Source organism: Mercurialis annua, linkage group LG6 (assembly GCF_937616625.2).
Source record: "Mercurialis annua linkage group LG6, ddMerAnnu1.2, whole genome shotgun sequence".
Lineage (NCBI taxonomy): Eukaryota > Viridiplantae > Streptophyta > Magnoliopsida > Malpighiales > Euphorbiaceae > Mercurialis > Mercurialis annua.
The window spans coordinates 44,612,930-44,631,170 of NC_065575.1; the positions used below are offsets into that span (position 1 = coordinate 44,612,930).

General features: G+C 31.9%; 3 protein-coding genes across 3 annotated transcripts; 2 read left to right on the forward strand and 1 right to left on the reverse strand.

The window, feature by feature from the left end:
• Positions 1-9,728: 9,728 nt before the first annotated feature.
• LOC126653656 (uncharacterized) lies at positions 9,729-10,893 on the forward strand. Its single transcript, XM_050347594.2, has 3 exons — positions 9,729-10,149; positions 10,271-10,399; positions 10,535-10,893. Exons 1-3 carry the CDS (start codon positions 9,820-9,822, stop codon positions 10,715-10,717), a joined length of 642 nt encoding a protein of 213 aa, XP_050203551.1. The 5' UTR covers positions 9,729-9,819; the 3' UTR covers positions 10,718-10,893.
• Positions 10,894-10,938: 45 nt separating this feature from the next.
• LOC126653655 (uncharacterized) lies at positions 10,939-13,696 on the reverse strand. Its single transcript, XM_050347593.2, has 9 exons — positions 13,549-13,696; positions 13,344-13,424; positions 13,157-13,246; positions 12,854-13,020; positions 12,156-12,225; positions 11,875-11,954; positions 11,667-11,729; positions 11,462-11,538; positions 10,939-11,189 (listed from the first exon to the last, which is right to left on the reverse strand). The coding sequence occupies exons 1-9, from the start codon at positions 13,624-13,626 to the stop codon at positions 11,089-11,091; spliced, it is 807 nt and encodes a 268-aa protein (XP_050203550.1). The 5' UTR covers positions 13,627-13,696; the 3' UTR covers positions 10,939-11,088.
• A 1,563-nt stretch (positions 13,697-15,259) lies between these two features.
• LOC126687935 (uncharacterized) lies at positions 15,260-16,087 on the forward strand. The gene has a single exon (XM_050382487.1). The coding sequence runs from the start codon at positions 15,260-15,262 to the stop codon at positions 16,085-16,087; it is 828 nt and encodes a 275-aa protein (XP_050238444.1).
• Positions 16,088-18,241: the final 2,154 nt, after the last annotated feature.

An 18,241-nucleotide genomic window follows, 5' to 3' on the forward strand; every position in this document is an offset into this window, starting at 1 on the left:
CTCTATTGTGTTGTATAAGTGTTGTTGGCAATGCCAGAGAATTGATCTTAATAGATTTACAACTGATTTTTAATTTGAGAAAATAACAAATTTATACAAAATAAGGAAGAAAATAACAACAATGCTAAATTTGCTGAAATATTATATGAGCACCTCAAAAAAATAAAACTTTACATTGAATACCCTCCCAATAAAAATGCAACACATGGCACACACAAGACAAATAAAAAAAAGTCAAAAACGCGTCAGAATAGTTCAAAAACGCGTCAGAAACGCGTCTGACTTGCGTTTGACACGCGCGTCAGTCACGCGTCAATTTGCCAAACTATTCACACATGTATCATTTATGTATCTGTTATGTATCGGATATGTATCAAGGACATATCTGATTATCATTTTTTCATATTTCTAAAACAAAAATAAATAAATATATATATATAAATATATATATATATATATATATATATATATGTGTGTGTGTGTGTGTGTGTTATTAATATGTATTATTTATGTGTCTCTAAGATGTATGTATAATATATTTTAAATTAAAAGATATATGTATCACGTGCTTTAATTAAAATTCACGCATCAAATAATATCAATAATATTTGATATGTTATTATTCACTATAAATTGAAGCATAAAAATAATAAGTTACGAAATTAAAGATACATGTATCACATACTTTAATTAAAATTCACGCATCAATAACATCTTTATATGTTACTCGATATAAATATATTTAGTATACATGATATATATACACACGCACACAAAACTAATAACAATATTATCCACTTTATTAGCATTAAAAAATATTTTTTTCTTTATTATAAATTGAAGCATAAAAATATTATCCACTTTATTAGCATTAAAATATTTTTTTCTTCACTATAAATTGAAGCATAAAAATAATAAGTTACGAAATTAAAGATACATGTATCACATACTTTAATTAAAATTCACGCATCAATAACATCTTTATATGTTACTCGATATAAATATATTTAGTATACATGATATATATACACACACACAAAACTAATAACAATATTATCCACTTTATTAGTATTATTTATGTGTCTCTAAGATGTATGTATAATATATTTTAAATTAAAAGATATATGTATCACGTGCTTTAATTAAAATTCACGCATCAAATAATATCAATAATATTTGATATGTTATTATTCACTATAAATTGAAGCATAAAAATAATAAGTTACGAAATTAAAGATACATGTATCACATACTTTAATTAAAATTCACGCATCAAATAATATCAATAATATTTAATATTATTTGATATATTATTGTCTTTGAGGTGTATATATAATATATTTTAAATTAAAGATACATGTATCACATACTTTAATTAAAATTCACGCATCAATAACATCTTTATATGTTACTCGATATAAATATATTTAGTATACATGATATATATACACACACACACCAAACTAATAACAATATTATCCACTTTATTAGCATTAAAAAATATTTTTTTCTTTATTATTTACAACAATTTCTCATTATGCGTCTAAAGTATTTCTGATATATATAAGAGATGTATCGTATATGTATAGTGTTTGTATTTAAGTTGTATATTTAACGCATTTAATATATAATTTATGGGTAGTTGAAATGTATCTATAATATATATTAAAATAAAAATATTCCACATGCTCTGTAAATTGTATAAAATATTTATCAATGATACACATTAAGGATATATTTATCATGTTTTAATTGTATATGAGAGATGTATCTAACAAATACATCTAAAAAATATATAAGGATGTATATGGCATGTATAAATTATATATCAACGATGTATCTATTTAATACATTTTAAAAATATATTTATCATATATATAAATTATTTATCAGAGATATATCAAATATGTATACAAAATATATATGTAATATATGTGATAAAAATTTTGATAAGTTTTGAGATGTATAAAAATATTAGCAATAAAACTAAAAAAAGGACAATACGGAAAAGGTTCCGAACAACGAATATGTATCAAATATATATTGCGAATGTATTGGATATGTATTCGAGGTGTATCATATATGTATCGTAGATGCATCAAATATTTTTTTCAAATATCTTTTGTATGTATCTAATATTCATCGGTTGATTTAATTAAATCGATAAAAATAAAAAATAACAAATTAAAAGTTTAATTAATTCAATTAAATACATTTAGTTCACTTTTCGATCTAGTTCACAAATTAAACTTCAATTTAATACATCTAGTTCACTTTTCGACCCAAGATTAAAAAAAATTAGCTCATCTATGCGTTGATTAACTATTTTTCTTAAATAATAAATATATAATTATCATATATATCTTAGATGCGTGGAAAATGTATTAGAGATGAATTGAAAATGTATCAACGATGTATTCGTTATATAAAATTTAACAATATTTTATTTAAATTTATCTTTCAAGTGACTTTATGTATGTTTGATTATTTTTTTATTTTTTGTACATAAATTAAATTCACCATATTATAATTTTTTTAATTTTTTTAATATAAATTAATTTTATTTGTTCAATCTATTTTATTATTTGCATACTTGTGTAAAATTGTTCTTGGAAATTAGTGTCTTTAGATTTTTTATAGACTAGATTTAGCAAAAAATAATATGATTATTACCAAAGCCATTTAGGGTATAACAACGACATGACACCTAACATGTTGTACAGTACAATGTGATAGCAGTAATCATTTAATTTAAGTATCAATCAAATATAGGACACACCTTGTTTTTTAGGCCTAATTACGTCAAATATCAGTCAAATTGGATCAAACTCTTAACTTTTATTACATTAAGGGTTAATTTTGAAAAAAATAAAAAAAATTGGGACCCATCTGAACTAGAAAGCATCCAATGTTGTACTGCGTTTTGTTAGGTACAATAAAAAGCATAACCTAATTGGGTGGCAGCATCTAAAATGAAGCAAAAATGTAGTATAAGTCCAAAACTCAAATTCATATATAAATTTAGTTCGTTGAATAAGTCTCAGCTATCGGGAGGATTATATGGTAATTAAAGGTATAGGAGCAGAGATGTGGTATATAGAGAAAATGAGAAAGACAATATAATTTTAAATGGATGAGAGGAAGAAAAGAGAAAAAAAGGTTAACCATGACCATTAATGGAAAAAATAAAAAAAAGAAAAAAGAAAAAGGGCAATATGTGTTAGGTTTATAATTTTAAATGGGTGAGAAGAAGAAGGGAGAAGAAAAGGTTAACAATGACCATTAATGGAGGAAATAAGAAAATAGAAAGAAAAAAAGAAGAAGAAAAACAATATGTCGTTAGATCTATGAAAAAATAAAGCAAATATAACAAATGGAAGGCTGAAATCATTTATGTATAGAGTGTAACTTTTTCCCTTTATTAGCTTAAAAAAGTAAAGAAAAAGTTAGCATAGGGGTAAGATTTAAGAATTCTTAGCATTTTTGTAAGAAAGGCCCTTGTTTAGCCCATTTGTGTAATTTTCTCTTTTAATTTTAAATGATCTAAAGGGATTAAATTGACCCGAAAGTACTCAGAAAGATAAATTTTTAATAAATTAAAAATAGATTTAATTTAGTAAAGATTTATAATATCAAAAATAAATTTAAAATAAACCTTTTATAAATTTATTATAAATTATTTTAAAAAAATGAAAAATTTATAAAGTATAAAGTAAAATAATGATAAATGCAAAGTAAATTTAATTTAAGAAAAGTAATTTATTAGAGGATTGTATTAGTAAAAATAAGGATTATTTTCCAAATACATGTTTTGGGTAAAGTATTTACACCATTTTGGCACATGTTTTTCTCTTATCCTACATTACCTAATAAGCTAACTTATTTACAAAAAATACTCACTATATAAAGAAGCGTTATCTCATTTTAGGTTAAAATTTTACATAGCCACCTTTTTTTTTCTCTTCTCTCTCTTCTTCTCTCTTCTTTTCTTCTTCTTTTTCATTCGATTTTCAGTTTATCTCCACCGATTACTTTTTCGTTCGTCTTTTCCGTTCGTCTTTCCGGTCGCGCTTCCGTTCGTCTACTTCCGATAGATTTCTCGCCGTTTCCGGTCATTTTCCGTTCGTCTTTTCCGTTCGCGCTAGTCCGTTCGTCTTTTCCGTCCACGCTATGGATTTCTCGACTCGTTTTTAGATTTGTGTAATTTTTTATGTTTTTTTAATGATTTGAAAATTTTGTAAATAAATTATTGTAGATCTATAATTTTTTATTTATAAAATTATTTTATTATTCATAAAATTATTTATTTTGTCTTCTCTTATTCATAGATTTGTTTATTGCTACTGATTTTGTAAAGAAAATATTGATTTATGGTGTATTTGTAATAATTTTATAATATCTTTACGTTTTAGTGTATTTTTGGTGTATTAATGGTGTATGTCTACCGTTTTTTAGTATATTTATGGTGCATTTACAGTGTTTATGGTGTATATGCAGTGTTTATGGTGTATTTGCAGTGTTTCATGGTTAAACCACGAAAAACACTACAAAATGCCATAAATACACTACTTATACACTACTTATACACTAATCTTACACTATATAAACACCATAAAAACACTATATATACACTACTGTTACACTATAAAAAATAAAATAAAAAATTTCAGGAAAAAAATCTATAAAAAATAAAAATTAACACTATATATACATTAATCTTACACTATATAAAAAAACTGCCAGTCGGTTCGATCAGTTTGGTTGACCGAACCGAAAAAACCGAAATTGAAAAATCGAAAAAGGTATTTTGGTCAATAAAAAAACAAAACAGGTAAATAAAATTAGGGCAAAAAGTCAAAAAATAAAACTCAAAACTTGCAATGTAAAATTGTAATTATTTTGGCGAAACATGTATTTAGGGAAATTAGCACTAAAAATAAACATAAAGTAAACTTTTAGTATATCAATTATTATTTTTATAAAATTAAAAGATTATAAAGTAAATATAAACTAATAATAATTTGAAAGTAAAATAACTAATATTTTATTGAAAATAAACTGAACAAAAATTTTGAAATCGACTAACGAACGCTTATTAAAAATAATTTGAAACTAAATTTTTAGTAAAATGAAAATAGATTCTTTGTAAACTCTTATTATATTGATTGTGAACTATTTTAAAAAATATTTTAAAACACTTAATATAATATTCATTTTTAATGGATCCCATATAAATATGGGGCCGTCTTATTTGTGGCCCTAAGCATAGGCCTTAATTATTTGATATTGTATATTTAAATACAATCCATAATTATATAATTTTTTATGAATAGAAATATTTATTAATTAAATATAAATATAATTTTTTAATCTGTAATATATATAATTATTTGACGAGTCACATATGAAATACGTAAAACGACACTAATATTCAATAAATATAAAATCATGAGAATTGTTGGTAAATACTTTTTATAATTATAAATTAATTTATACTAATATAATTAATGTAATATGAATGAAAATTGATTAAATATTTTATTTAATTATATTTTAAAGAAAAAAAAATTAAAAGTTACCAAAATAATGTTAGTCTAGTTTTGGTTTTTCGGTGTGGTACAATTCGGTACGGTTGTTGATTTGGAGATTTACTTGAGATTCAAAACCATACAATTAAATTTTCGGCTCCATTCGAAAAAAATCAATAATCAACAGATATTTTTCAGCTCTTGATACTTTTAATTCGGTTTTCAATCCCAGCTTAGAGATTGCCAAGACCCATGTACAGCCCTAAGTGGCTAAGTGCACATATCATTCAAACTGTAATTCATTGATATATTTATCAAAACTATGGTGTAAACAGAATCAAACACCTATTTAGAGAAAAGAAAAAATAACATACACATGTCCCAACTCCTTGTCGAGTTTTTTGTTTTAAAAAGAAATAGAATTTCTCGTCGAGTTCCTTTTCAGGCAATAAAAAAAATTATAATTTTCATATTATGTGCTTTTCTCGTCACCAAGTCTTCAATTGCATAGAAAAATAATGTGTTTATTCAAATAATTAAGGGATAAAATATTACAACTGCTATATTCCATCACTATTGGAATCGCACTGTTGTTAATCATTCGTCCAAATTATATTCCATGGTCACTAATGGAATCATCACTGACTGTGACCCAGAGACAAAGCATTCATTAATTTTAAATAAAAAGTAACAACATAAAAAATTAAAAAAAATATTTGCTAAATATATGGGGATCTAATTAAAATTGGTGTTTTAAAAATGACAGTAACATAAGCGCTAGGTAAAAATCTGCTAAATTATGAATTTAGTTCTTCCTATAAATATTTTTCTTCCCGATTATTAAAAAAAACTGACAGTGATATTTTTTAAAAAGTTAATTTTATATTCGGTCCAAATCTTTGTAATGGGACCATATGAATATATATGTCCGTCGGGTTCTGTTTGGGAGGGTTAATCCCTGATTGGTCCTCTCATCGGAGGCATCATCAGATACAATTCAAATCACACTCATCAAAAGGTGGGTCACATTTTTCTGTCTGTTTTGCTAATCCTTCACCTCATAAGTTTTAGCCTGGCTCGTAATTAGGTGAAGCATCAGTAGTTTATGTATATTTAAAAATTAAATCAAACTTATAGAATTGAATTGTTTGTACATAAAATCATAACATTTCATGCTTGTAACGATTTAAACAATTTTTAAAAATTGGAAGAAAAAAGATTTCAACTTTTTATTTTTTAGCATTTTCTAGTATAAATGTTTCTTTTTCTTGCGAACGACTCGTTTTGACATTTTTTGATGACTAAGACAACATTGACAAATGAATTTGGACTGTAAGACCAAAAAATAAAAATCTGTGCTTTTTATCTCAAGTTTTAAACGTCGTATTTAAATCTTTATAAAGGCGAAAAGTTGAGATTTTATGCTATAAACCCATTAAAATAATACAAAATTAAAACAAGTTTAATTTTCTTATAACTTCATAAAGGAGAAGCACAATGACTACAATTAACTCTCTAATAATTAATATACATGGTGGATTAAAATTTTATTAATTATTAGAATTATTAATTTATTGAATATTACATAAGACATAATATTGAGGTCGGTTTCCTAAAATATTATTAATTATTAGAATTATTAGTTTATTAAATATTAATTATTAGATGATCTATTGTATTGTGCGTGGGGTGTTTGAAGGTGTGTTTGATCCTTGTCTAGCGGAAGTAATGTAATTTATGAGGTGGTGAGTTTTTTTTTGTAAAAGATGGTTATCGATGGAGGCGTGATTTGAACCCACAACCTCTCAATACATTTAGAGTTGTTTTATCCATTTAAATTAGGTCCACATTGGCAAAGTGTTGAGTTAACTCCAATTTTTTTGCGTGTGTTTGTATAGAACTAATTTTTTTGTAGTCTTATTCGATTTTTGTAAAATTAGAATAATTTAGTTCTTATTTCCACGACATCTTAAATGTAATGATTAAAAAATCAGACCGAATTAATCAATTGGTTCAACCAGTTCAACTAAACCGACCTGTTATCTGATCGAACTAATCTAAAATTCAGTCCAACCATATTGGATTGGAAGAACCGGCGGTTGGACCATTAGCCATGCAAATGGGTCCATTCTCTTAATAATTTTATACTCTTATTGATTTGAGAAAAGTATGATTCAGTTAAAAAAGATGCAATCAATTTTGCCGGCATTAATGGAATCTTTATTTACTTGTTGTTTTTCATGGAATCTTTTATTGTTCAAAATCAAACTTTTAGTAGAATCTTTAACGTTTTCTTTAAAACTCTAGCTTAACGGAGAAAAATGAGTAATCCTTTAAAACTGCAGCCGTCCTCCATATCAATATGCTTTTGTGAAATATATAAGTTGCTTGCCAAGATGATGAAATAATAGAATGAAAATTTTCAGGCATATTTTGAAAAAAATACCCAACAAAATGTTATTTGTTTATATAAAAAATTCATAAGAAAGACCATAAAACGAAAACTAGTCAATTCACTTAAATTAAATCCATCAAGTAGTATTAAATTTGCAATTAACTTAATAGATTCACACACAAAAATTAATAGATTCGCTTTAATAAAATTATCAATTTAGTAATTTAAAATATTAATATAAATTCACAAAATCAAAATTCATCAATAATTAATAAAATAGCAATTCAAAAAAATGATAAAATTAAAAAAGATCAATAGTTTAAAAAAACTACCTACCTTTGATTTTTCTAATAGCATTCTCATCTTATAATTTTGTCAATTTTACTCTTTTTCGTACTTTTGACCTTCAATAGCACCATAAAACATCAAGTTAAACTCCTTTTTATTTGAATAACATTCAAAATAAATTATTTATATTTAACATATATTTTAAATAGCATTTAATGTTATAAATACTACAAATAAACCATATTCTCATTTTTTTTTAAAACAACAATGGATAATACTATTTTTTTAAATAAAAATTAATAAAATTAATTTTTATATTCAACTCGATATTTTAACGCTTCCGACATTTTCACGCCTCCAACTCTGTCGGCCTATTCTGACTTCGGCCAACAATTTATCTTCCTCAATACGAACCCGATTTGAGCTCGTCGTGAGGAAGACGAACCAGATCTAACTCGTCTTCCATGGTGGAAGATGAAGGCTCGTTTTCCAGCCATGGGAGACGAGCTGGATCTCGTCTTCAATGGCTGAAAGACGCAAGCTCAGTTTAATGGTTCCGAAGGCGGTGGCAGGTCGGAGGGCGGCGGAGTCAGAATCATTAAAATTTCGGTTTTTATTTTATCTAATTTTAATATAATTTTAAAAATAATTATATATCTATTTTATTAATTTTTAGGATTTATTTGAATTTTTTTAGGTTAAAGGACTTGTTTGAATTTGTCCAAATAGAGAAAAGTATGATACGCCCCTTAAATTTAGTTGCTTTAAATATTTTCATCCTTATTGTAATAAAATTATCTATTCTTTCCAATTTAGGGTGCTATTGAAAATCAAAAATACGAAAAAGGATAAAATGGACAAAACTATAAAATCAGGGTGCTATTAATTAATGTTTTTCTAACTGAATTTTGAAAAAAAAGAAAAAACTGAAATATATTATTTTTTCTTAAAATAAAGTAAATTGTGCATGCGCAAGGAAACAAAAAAATGAAAGTGTGAGTAATGGTGTAGATAGGTCTAATCGAGCCTAAATTATGGCAAATTCAAATTTGGGTGTGGTATACAAGTTCAAGATCAAACTTGTGCTCGAATGAGCTTACACTTTCAAGTCAAATTCGAGTTTAAACGACATCCAAGCTACTAAATTGAACTCAGCTTAAATTCAACAAAAAAATAGAAATTACAACTGAAAATTAATTATATTTTATACATTAGAATGTTGTTACCTATAAAATATAAAATTTAATAAATTAAAATGATAAATCAATATATTATAAAATAAATTGTTATTTTAAAAATATAAGAGACTCATTTAGCCTTTCACGAGCCTTTCAATCGACACTGAAGCTCGATTAGATTTTTTTGAATCGATTTCAAACTCAAATTGATCTTCGAGAAAATTCAAGTAGCTCAATCCATTATCCCCTAAATGTGCGAGAAACTAACACCTGCATGCATCTAACACAAAGAAGCCCATTATAATGCTCAAGGCCCAACTCACTTGAAGCAAAAATGAACGCTCAACGCTATCTCTAATTAAGCTAAGCAAAACTGCACATACACACACAGACCTGAAAAATCAGTCAGCAAAAATTTGACACATTAACAATGGCAAACCATAACATTCTCATTTCCCTTCTTCTTCTTCTTCACTTAATATTTGTCTCTTATGACGGACATTTTTTCCGACTCGCCGAGGGAGGCAAGCGAAGAATCCACATCACTGACGATGTGGATGATGTTATCGACGATGAGGAGGACGAGGCATGGAAGGAGTGGGGAAAAAAATCAACGGCTTCTTCTGATAATGATGATCCACCGCCTTCTGATTTATCCAATATGGACATTGCTCAGATCCAGGAGCTGATGACCAAGCAACATCACTCCGGCCCGGTGTTTGGATTTGTTAAGCTTCGTTTGGGTGTGCGCAGGACTCCGGTATTGCAATTTTCTGTTGAATTAATGTCAATGCAAATGCAAATAACTTTGGCTAAAATGTGAAAATGATATTCATTAGTTTTGTAGTTGAGATTTTTTCCTGATTTTATGTAATGTTCAGGATATGGTGACTGGGATTGCTTTAAAATGGACAAAGGTTCTACGAACTGGGGCACTCGAGGTTAAATTCAATGGTGTTGATACCAGTACTATCATGTTCACCATGGAAAAGGGTCGCCAAGCAATGGAGGTGAGGCCATGCTGGTTAACTCTCATTTTCATGAAGCTTTGCAAGAAAAAATAAAATTTTCATGATTTTTCTGTTTAGTGTATTATTGGAACCGAGCGGCTAATTTTTGAACTTTCCCAATCTTTTCTTATCTAGTTGAAGGAGTTCATTTTAAATCAGCCAGAGGCTTATGAGATCAAGATAGGGGATCAAATTTACCGTCGGCCTGGAGATCCTCCCTTGGAAGAAGTTATCGAGAAGCTTCGGAGTAAGGAGAGAGAAGCTGATGCAACGACTCCTTCCTCGAAGGGTGAGGAGCATCCGAAAGAAGAATTGTAGGATACGGAAAATGGGGCCCTTGAACACGAAAACGTTGGTTGAATGAAGTGTCCATGCTACATAAAATCATAACATTACTTGACTGTACAATAAACTTCGAAGTCGTAACTTCGTAGTGCTTCAATCACTCATTTAACTTTGTAGACTTTGAACTTAATTGACCTCTTATTTTGTTACTTTTGTTGTTCAACTTAAAATGCTAACCATTTGCATCATGCCACTTACAGTATAACTGAGATGCATTCTATTTTAAAAGAAATTTATGGGTTAAATATGTGTTACCCAACTTTCAGTAGATGTACATATGAAAAAAGAGCCACTTGTATGTATTAATGAATTGGCTACTCTTACATATAAAGCGAATGAACTCTCTATTTTAGCTTCTTGCTAAAGTCAGAGAGCTGAAGAATGCGAATCCTGGGAATGCTAGCAGCTTCTTCTCTCTCTTTCTGAGTGTTGTAACCCCAATCCCCTGTTCCAACAAATCTCGCTTAGCAAACAGATTGAATACACGCATTTAGGGTGTGCATTCGGTTTGGTCGATTTTTTCTATTCCATTCCGTTTGATTTGTACTAAAACTTAACTGATTCTTTTGTCTAAACAGAACCGCAAACCAATTTAAATATAATATCAAATTGAACGGAACCAAATTTGTCGGTTTGGTTTTTGGCACAGCCCTACATGCATTTCTTCCCTCATAACTAAAAAAGAAAAACGTAAAGCTCAAAGAGAGAAGATAATACCCAAGTACAAGTTCCATCCATCCAATTCAGGTTCTTTAATGACATTCTTTAGAGTTGCAAGTCGATCTTCAACAAAACTGAAAAGATAACAGAATCAATTTCAGTTTGCTTTTGCCAGATAAATAAGGTAAATGACAAGGCAGAAGACTGGCAGAGATTACAAATTTGTTAAAAATTTCTGTAAGCAAGTATCAATGTCTCTTACTGCAGAGTCAGCCCCTGGTTTTCTGGTTTCTCTTGAAGTTGTTTCAGCACTTTCACCTTGGGTCTGAAAACAGTAATCAAGTCGAGGATTGCATAAGATAAGTGGAAAATACATTCTGTTAGAACGAAATATTGGACAAAATAACCTTAAAAAACATAGCAAATCATTTTAACATTTTCAATACAAATTGATCAGAGCATATACTAACCCAGTTCCCAGACCATATATTCTTTCTGGTGGAATTGTCACTCCACCAAGCTCTCGCAATAAAGCATCGGCGAACCGGCTCTGAAACAAGGGAAAAGACAAAAGGGGGAATGACATAGACCATAAAGAACTGGCAAAATAATATACATTTTTATTTGCTCAAACAGTAATCTTCCTTCAATTTCAAAACTGTTGAGTTAGAACATGTTACTCCTGACATCATAGCCAATTCAAACTTTTATTAGGGGGAACTAAAAATTCACAAGATATAATCAGCCACACCTGTTTTGTGGTGACAATATATATGCTTGAGCTGGCAAATTTTAAAGCATCAGGAACATCTGGGTAGAATCTGCAGGGGAAGCACCAAGAACCCTCTGGTCAGATGTTTGAGGCTGATTATTAAGTCCACAGGCCAGTTCAGTAAACAAAATGTAATATCACATAACAGTTTTGAATATACCAGTTTTAAGAGCTTACCGAGCTCTAAAATATCAGCAGTTTATTTCCAAGTTTAAAATGTTCCCAAAATGGAATTGAGGACAAACCTTAAAAGAATATGCCAATTTTAAGAGCTCACTGAGCTCTAAAAACACCAGCAGTTGATTTTTATGTTAAACTTGTTGCCAAAGTGGGAAAAATTGAGTACTACCCTAAATGGAATATGCCACTCACTGAGCTCTAAGAACATCAACAGTTGGTTTCCAATTAATAAATGTTGCCAAAACAGGAAAAATCGAGCACAATTCTTAAGGAATGCTTGTTTTGAACAATTAAAGGCAATGGTTAATTAATGGACATTATGCCCGCTACTAAAATATATCCCACAAAACATTAATATCCAAAATCTCCTAATCGCAAAGTTGTGGAACTCCATATGTGCAAGAACAGTAACAGTAAATCCAAATCTTTCTGATCCCTAATTAAGTTCAAATCATCACATGCCTGGTTTAATTTCTCAAAGAATCAAAATGAAATACCTGTTGGCTCCGATCCATGTTGTCAAGTCGTTACCCATCCATTCATCCCTAACCTTGCCAAAGAGGTCAACTAGAGCATCCCTATCCTCTCCCCATGCTTCCATAATGACAGGTTTTATCTTTGACCAGTTTTCGAGTATCCCATCTACAGTTAATCCTTCTGCAACCTTGAAAATTGAACCACAAGATTAAGGTCTTGAATTGTGCTATCTATCCATATCAAGAACAAATGATAAGCAAAAAAATAATCAAAAATCATCTCAGTATTCCATATCAAACATATAATTTTAAATAATTACACACCGAGGACTTTCGAATGGAAGGCATTCTCATCTCCAGAAGCAACCTTACAAGCAACAAATTTTCATATCCAGTTTCGACAACAGGCCGAACCTGCAACAATTGTGAGACTATTAATATTTAATTTCCTTCAAACAAATAATTCTAATGAAGAGCTAAAATTCAGGGAATACAAAGAACAAGGGATTACAATGAACATTTGGTCAACAATCCACTTCTCCAAAGCAGAATCCACACCGTTGAACAAACTGGGCCATCTCACTTTGGCAGCCTATAATTATCATTTAACTCATAAATGCATCAAATTAAAGCAACAAAAACTAATTATATACTAACATAGAACAATCAGCATCATCATCATCATTATAATTTCAAAAACATTAAGGAACATTTACCTTAACAGCAGACAAAGAGCTTTCTCCACAGCTATCACATAGAACTCCGTCGAAGTCCAAAGCGTACAGATCCCCCATTTTTCTGATTTTTTTTTGCTCTTTCTAGCTATCTGTTAAGTTATTGGAGGAGCTCTGAAAAAAAAAAATGCTCTCCAGTACCCGCCACTCATTACTCCTGTTTCGGCTCTTGCTACGACGTCGTGTTTGCTTTTCATTTTTCATTATTTTTGATTATAATGGCAACCAACTACGGCACCGTATCAGGAACACAGTAACACGGTAACTAATACTCCCTCCATTCTGAATTAGTTGTCGCTTTTGGAAGATTTTTTTGTTCCATAATACTTGTCACTTTAGAATACCAAGAAAGCATTTATTGCTATTTTTCCACATATATCCCTCATTAATTCATTGAAAGAAACAAAAATACAAATAAAGAGTCATATTAATTAATGTTAACAAGTTATCCATATTTTATTTTTTCTCTCTCCCTCTGGAGTGCTTTTTTGTCTCTCCTTCTGGAGTGTTACTGTCTTGTTTTTTAACAAGGGATCTCAAATCCGGCCACCATGTCTGCCATAACCAGAGGAAAGGAAGTGACGGATATGTGTTCTAAATTGTCTCTTAATGATTCTCATGAGGAGGGGCTGATTCTTGATGATGACTTTCTGAACGTTGAACAAAGCACGAATCAGTTCTTTGTTGTGGGACGTTTCCTGCACAGAAAGCAGATTCACTTTGATTCTATGCGTAATACTCTCTCTATGTTGTGGAAACCAGTAAAAGGAGTGTGTATAAAACAAACAGAAAAAGTAGGGTACTATACGTTCCAGTTCTACCATGAAAGAGATGTCCAACGTGTTTTGAACGATGGCCCATGGACGTTCAATCAAAACGTTTTGCTTTTAAGACGTCTTGGAGAATATGAACAAGCGTCAATGATTGCCTTAAACTGCATTGAAATGTGGCTACAAGTTTATGACCTTCCAATAGGTTTCAGAACTGAAGCAACCTGTAAGGCCATAGGTAATTATGTTGGGAGACATGTCGAAACTGATCATAGGAATTTCGAGGGAGGTTGGAGGACATTCATGCGAATACGGGTCTCTATGGAAGTTAATGTACCGTTAAAGAAAGATATGCAACTTAAACGTAGTGGTGGAGAGTGGCTGTTGATATCTTTCAAATATGAGAGACTTCCATCTTTCTGTTTTAACTGTGGTATAATTGGGCATCAGGATAAGTTCTGTGAGGAGCTGTATGATTATCCTTCGGCGGAGGAAGAAAAGAAGTATGATAGTACCATCAGAGCTCTTCCTGGTAAACAGAACATCATTGAAGACAATCCTTGGTTGAGAGATCCGGCACCGGTGACCGTTGAGAGAGATGAAGCCTATATGGAAATAGAGAAATCAGGGGGACAAAATAAGGTAGGAAAGCAAGATTCTGGGAGCTCAAGACCCGGAAATCAGCTTAATTTACAAAAGGAAAGATCAGGCATTTGTGGTAACACAGGCGGAAGAAATGATAAGGAAAGAGCTGAAGAATCAGAAGGACTGATCCTCGATCCTAAAAGGCAACGCGTTATCGAAGATTTTCCTGGACAAGGGGAGAATCTTTTTGGATCTGAAAATTTGGGAAGCCATCCTATTTCTTTTGGGTCAAAAAACTTGCCATTGGTGGGCCCTGGGACGCAGGCCCACCTGCAGAAATGAGTATACTCAGCTGGAACTGTCGTGGGCTGGGCAACCCACGCACAGTTAGGGTTCTCATGGATTTGGTTCAAGTCCATAAGCCCGTTTTAGTTTTCCTGATGGAAACTATGATCAACGAAGCTAAAGTTTACAAAGTTTGTCAAAAGATAGGGTTTGAGGGTTCGTGTATAGTGAGTGGGTCGGGTCATGGAGGCGGGTTAGCTCTTTTCTGGAAACACAAAAATTGGGTCACTATTCTTGATTCAAATAGGAATTTCATCGATGCTAGCATTGAAATCCCTCTCTTACCTCCTTGGAGATTCACCGGGTTCTATGGCTTCCCGGAACGCAACCGCCGTCAAGCGTCTTGGGACCTCCTTCGCTCGCTTCACAGACCGATGACAATTCCATGGTGTTGTGGAGGAGACTTCAACGACATTCTTCGGTCTAATGAGAAGAAAGGAGGTGCCTTTCAACCAAGTTGGCTTCTTGATGGGTTCAATTCAGCGGTTTCAGACTGCAACTTGACAGATATTGACATGGAGGGTCACCTTTTCACCTGGGAAAGAGGTCGAGGAACAAATCATTGGATTAAGGAACGGCTAGACAGGTTTCTGGTTAATCCTCAATGGCAACTTGCTTTTAGTCAGTCTCACCTGAAGAATGTAGCTACTACTGTTTCAGACCACTCTGCGTTAATTTTGAAGCTCAAAATTTGGCAAAAGACCCAACACCCCAGACGTTTTCGGTTTGAGAACTCGTGGTTAAGAGAGAATGATTGCTCTGAAGTTGTCAATAAGTCCTGGCATGAAGTTACCACCGGCAGCATCTCAGTCCGTATTTAAAACTGTAGTTTGGCCTTCATCAATGGGGTAATAGAATGGGGAAAGACTTTAAGAAGCGTTTGGATATTTGCAGGGATATGATAAGTAGATACAGAGGTTTTACGGATGATACTTCGATTGCCCTTTTTAAGGAAGCCTCTAAAGAATATGAGTCAGTTCTTTTTCAGCAGGAGGATTATTGGCGTCAACGAGCCAAGCTGTTCTGGTTCCAAGAAGGCGATTGCAATTCAAAATATTTTCACTCTTTTGCTTCAGCGCGTAAGAAGAAAAATGCAGTCAGCAAAATGAAGGATGACTCTGGTGCTTGGCATTCTTGGGAGTCTGGTTTGGATAAAATCATTGTTGATTATTTTGAGTCTATCTATACTTCCATCCCTGGCAGTATGGATGGGATTCTTCCTCACATCCATTCCTCTATTTCGGAAGAACTCAATGCAGCCCTCACAAAGCAGTTTACAGGAGATGAAGTTAAATCTGCTTTATTCTCAATGCATCCTGACAAGAGCCCTGGCCCGGATGGTCTTAATCCAGCGTTCTATCAAAGATTTTGGCATATTGTAGGCACGGAGGTAACAAAGTCCTGCATTAGTTTTCTTAATCTTTGTCGCTTTCCTAGTGGTATGAATGATACTCTTATTATTCTTATCCCAAAGAAAACTAATGTTGATGTTATTACTGATATGAGACCTATAGCTCTTTGTAACGTGATTTATAAGATAGTTTCGAAAATGCTAGCGAATAGGCTTAAACTTGTGCTGCCTAATGTTATTTCTCCGTCCCAAAGTGCTTTCTTACCAGGTAGACTGATTTCAGACAATGTTATAGTGGCCTATGAAATCCTTCACCATCTGAAATGCAAGAGACAAGGAAAAAAAGGTCTTGCCGCTCTCAAGCTGGATATGAGCAAGGCCTATGAGCGCGTTGAGTGGGGGTTCATCCGTGCTATGCTTTTGGCTCTGGGATTTGCCTCTTCTTGGGTGGATTGGATTATGCTTTGTGTGGAGTCGGTAAAATACACTATTCTTCATGATGGTCATGAGTTGGGTCCTGTCATTCCGAGTCGTGGCCTCAGACAGGGGGACCCTTTATCCCCCTATCTGTTCATAATTTGTTCCGAAGGATTGTCGAAGCTTCTCCAGTTTAAAGCCAGCCAGGGAGCTCTTCATGGCTTCAGAATTGCCATCTCAGCTCCTACTGTCACGCATTTGTTGTTTGCCGATGACAGTTATCTTTTCCTTGAGGCTACTAGGGAAGATGCTATCTGTGTTAGAGAGATTCTGGCTGCCTATGAATCAGCCTCAGGCCAAAAAGTCAACTTTCAGAAATCTTCTATAACCTTTAGCAGGAATACAAAATCAGAGAATAGAAGATTCATCTGTGACTCTTTACTAGTAAAAGAGACAGCTGATATGGGTCTCTACTTGGGGCTGCCTATAACGGTTGGTAGAAGTAAGTCTCATACTTTTGGGTACATAAAAGACCGTATTCAGAATAGACTCCAGGATTGGAAAGAGAAGTTATTGTCCAAAGCAGGCAAAGAGATCCTAATTAAATCCGTTCTTCAGGCTGTTCCTACTTATGCGATGGGTATTTTTTTGCTTCCGAATCAGTTGTGTGAAGAAATCCAGAAGATCATCTCCCGGTTTTGGTGGAGGAGTTCGAGCTCAAAGGACACGGGGCTTATTTGGCAAAGATGGGAAAGATTGTGTATTCCAAAGAATCAAGGGGGAATGGGATTTCGTAGCTTTCATGAGTTTAATTTGGCTCTTTTAGCAAAGCAGAGTTGGCGTATTATCCAGAATCCGAATTCGCTTACCTCTGTGATTCTTAAAGCTAAGTATTATACAAATGACGATTTCTTTCATGCTGGAATTGGCAGTAACCCTTCTTATGTGTGGAGAAGTATCCTTGCCGGACGTGAGATAGCTTTGCAAGGTCTTAGTCGGAAAATAGGGGATGGAACTGGTACTAGAATTTGGTTAGATCCGTGGCTGCCTTCTAGTGATAATCCCCGTATTACTTCTGATGTCAAAGAAGGGATGGAGCAGGCGCTGGTCTCTGAAATTATAACTGCAGATAGAAGATGGGATATTCCTCTTATCTCTGAAATCTTTAATGAAAGGGATAGAAGCCTCATTTTTTCAATTCCCTTAA